The sequence below is a fragment of the Hemibagrus wyckioides genome, linkage group LG24 (assembly GCF_019097595.1).
Source record: "Hemibagrus wyckioides isolate EC202008001 linkage group LG24, SWU_Hwy_1.0, whole genome shotgun sequence".
NCBI lineage: Eukaryota > Metazoa > Chordata > Actinopteri > Siluriformes > Bagridae > Hemibagrus > Hemibagrus wyckioides.
Genome location: NC_080733.1, coordinates 20784986 through 20788813, shown reverse-complemented (window position 1 = coordinate 20788813; position 3828 = coordinate 20784986). Strand labels below are relative to the sequence as shown.

Below are 3828 nucleotides of genomic sequence, written 5' to 3'. Positions count from 1 at the left end.
CAGGAGGCTGCTTTAGGGAATGTGTTCCTACATGTGGAATTCTAATCCCATAATTAATTTTATTAGTCATGACCATACTGACTGAGCTGAACCAAACCCCCGGAAAAATGTGGAATTATTTAGAGAGGAAACAGAGGATGAGCTGAAAGTCGCATCTGAGGATTTTATTGAAACATGTTGTACAAAACAAAGATGAAAAGCACACGATTAACTAAAATGGAAAGAGAGAAATCAGCTGGGCGTTGGCCATCTGAGCTGTGAGGAAGCAACAATGGAGCAGCATCTCCAATTAGGAGCTAGAGTCGTCATCTCTGTTATACCTTTATTTAGGGGGTGGGGGTAGGGGTTAAAGCAGAAGTGGAAAGGGGCTAATTAGTAGAGGGGGGGAGGACGGGGTGGGGGGGGGGGAAGCTTCTAGAAACCGTGGACCTTGAGCTGCTCCTCTTTGGCCAGTTCAATCTGTGAGGAGAGAATAAATAGTGAGCCACTGTCTTTTCTTTCCACTTCATTCATCACACACAGGGCTCATCACTCAGCTGTGTTAAACTCTTATTTTTATGAACCGTGTGTGATATATACTGAATGTGTGTACCTCTGTGAGGAACTGGCAGATGTTTTTGCGCTGGTCTCCCTGCAGCTGGATCACTTCACCATACTCAGGGTGTTCAATCACTGTCCCATTGCATGCAAACTTCTGTATAATGTAATATATATATAAAAAAAAAAGAAAGACATGCCACACACATCAACTATGAGCCATGTGAGGAAGTATAATAACCCATTAAAAAAAAAACTGAACATGTTAAACTCCACTCACAAACCATTTACTGAGAAAAGGCAACCAATCAAAATTTAGTTGCTAGGCAGAATTTACAGGATTCAGCCAACCACAGGTGACAGTCCTTTATCTAACCCACACACTAAACACTGTTGTTGTCTTAATTATATCCATGTACATGAGCCAGCAAATCAATAACACTTTGGTAGTTCACACAGAACACCACAAATCTCATTTACTGTGATAACATTAACCCTGAAGGAAGCTGGCTGACCTTCTTGAAGGCCTTGACTAGCTTCTTCTTGTCATAGTCGTCGGCAATGCCCTGCACTGTGGTCAGAGTCTTCCTGCCGTTCCTCTGTTGGATTCTTATGTGGATGTAGTCCTCAGTCCCTGCTGGGAGCCGATCATCACCCTTAGTTGCATCAGCAAAGGGGTCTGGAACACACCATAGTGATAGATTACAACTTACATTTCCAGGCATACAGTGTCATTTGTGTGTATAAAGTGGGTCTTAAAGAAAAAAAGATACTGCTCAGAAATAGCTTTAGCTCCTCCTAGATCATTGGGTGCGCTAAAGAGCTAAATATAACGTGCGCTGGGGCTTATTCCAAACTGCTCACGGACCCTACCCAGGCGCCCTACATATAATGACGCATGCGCCCTCTGTAGCGCACTTCTATTACACCGTTCGGGACGCGACCCTGACGGGCATTTTCTAAACCGCGACCAGACGCCAAAAACTCCTTTGTGACAGATTAAGTTTTAAGAACAATCCACCTCCGTAATCGAACAGGACAAAATCACTTCGATTTATCCAACATGTGAAAACAAAAGGATGAACTCGAGTGAACTCTTTAGTGAAAATAAGGGCCCGCGAGGATAAAGGCCTAATTGATGTGGCGTTTATCCCATCCGTATTCGCAATATCTCCCATATTCGCAAAACCCCACCCACGTGCGCTATGATTGGCCATCAGCGAACAAGACGAGACCCGATAGGCTGAGCGCTGATAAAACGGTCACACTATCCAATCAGAGCACATGAGGTTGGATAGTCGGACAACGAATAGGGAACAAAAAATAGCTGAGGCGTCGATTTTTTTACGTGACACTTAGCTAAAATTATCCGTGCCTGAAAAATACGTGAAAATTTCTGTTCACGATGTAAAAAGGCTCGATAAAACACCAGGATTCTAACATTTTAGCGCATAATAAGTAGCGTTACCTTTTGTTAGCTGTATCCGCCATCTTTTATCCGCCCTTCCCCCCACAGTTAGCCACTATGCTATGCTATGCTAACTTACCTCAGCGAAAGAACACAAAAACAACCCCAAAAAACCCGAAATGGAAATAAACCGATTTGGAAACGTTAAAATAAAGCTTCGCATCTGCGCCTTCACTCTCTCACTATATATAAAGCTGTTGGGGTATACAATTAAACAAATACTATTTAATTCCCTCATTTAATTATGAGCTGAACAGAAATTACATTAAAAACACCCAAATTCAGGTTTTTAAACAGAAGTTAATGTGACTGTCTAATAACTATTCTGGCAGATTAATAAAGAGTAAAATACAGGCTAATACTAAAACGCCGTTAGCTAATCCTGGTTATCGTCGAGGAGATTTTGAAGGAAAATCTTACCAAAAGTTTGGAGGTTCTGGATAGCGGACATACGACACGGTTCCTTTTCCTTTCGGACGATAACAGGAGGCTCGGCCCGGTGTTTTAATGCGGGTTTAGTGTTGCTTTAACGCGCTGGAGGCGAGGCGACTCTGCGTGGCTGTGACTCAGGCGGTGGCTTTTCAGCAGCTGAAACAAAATGGCGCCGTGTCTCTTCTTTATACACGGAGGAAAACAGCGATGTGGCCCCGCCCATCGTCGCCGCTCCGCCTCCTTGTCGATCAACACCGTTGCGTCACTGTGACGCGGTCACGCTTTTTCCGGAGTATTACACAATAAGCGTTGACGTAGAACTTCTCAAACATTCCACAACACTCCTAATTACGGGAATACAAAAAATCATAATAAAAAGGATAAATTTAAAAATGTATATTTTATCCCTAATGAGAAATCTGAGGTGAGGGTGTTGAGGAAAAACTCCCTGGGATGATCTGAGGAAGAAACCTTGAGAGGAACCAGGCTCAGAAGGGAACCCATCCTCATTTGGGTGACACTAAACAGTAAATAATGTAACTGTAACTGATTAATGTCCTTTCTACAACAGAAATCAATGACCATGAGGAACTATTAGGTCAGTGTAGTTTCTAAGGTCATTATAGACACTAATTCTTTGTTGTCACAAGCTGCCAGATGAAATGGCAGATCTGTGATGGTGTGAAAGTCCCCAAGTGTCTCTGTCCATGGCTGTCTCCTGGTCACAGGCTGTCCACACAGATCCATCCACAGGGGTAGAGGCAGTGGTCATACTGGAAACTCAGAACACTGGGAGCTCAGGAGTGGGGTGTATAGCTCGACAGAGAAAGACAGAGAGAGACAGAGAAAGATATTAAGTATGATTCTGATCATGTGATGTTTAAAGACAATGTAGATTATGTATAAAGTGCAGGCAGGGACTCCGGCAAGACTAGCTATGACATCATAGTTAAAAGGGAGAGCCAGAAGGTGATGGACATGAAGGCTTTTCAGGACATAAAGCGTCCAACCACTTCACAGTCAGTGACCTGAGTGACCATGTGAGGGTGGTAAGGAGACAGCATCCAAACATCCCAGTACACTAAACACTCTATGACCATGAACCTTCCAGATCTGCTCCTTTACAAAATAGATAGATAGATAGATAGATAGATAGATAGATAGATAGATAGATAGATAGATAGATAGATAGATAGATTGTCATTGCAAAGTACAGGTACATAGCAAAGAATTGCTGTTTAGCATCTACCAGAAGTGCAAATAGTAGAAATTGTGCAAATGAACAAGTGCAGATAAATATGTAAATATGTACAACAATAAATAAGGCTGTCAAAATGTGCATAAAGAAGTATGTGCAAGTAGTATTTACAACAGATAAAGTGTCAGGTGTA

The 3828-nt window shown here is 42.5% G+C and overlaps 1 protein-coding gene across 1 annotated transcript; it reads right to left on the bottom strand.

Moving 5' to 3' along the window:
- Positions 1-149: 149 nt before the first annotated feature.
- Positions 150-2611, bottom strand: eif1 (eukaryotic translation initiation factor 1). The gene is made up of 4 exons (XM_058377783.1): positions 2426-2611; positions 1053-1216; positions 593-694; positions 150-459 (listed from the first exon to the last, which is right to left on the bottom strand). The coding sequence occupies exons 1-4, from the start codon at positions 2454-2456 to the stop codon at positions 415-417; spliced, it is 342 nt and encodes a 113-aa protein (XP_058233766.1). The 5' UTR covers positions 2457-2611; the 3' UTR covers positions 150-414.
- Between the last annotated feature and the right edge of the window lie 1217 nt (positions 2612-3828).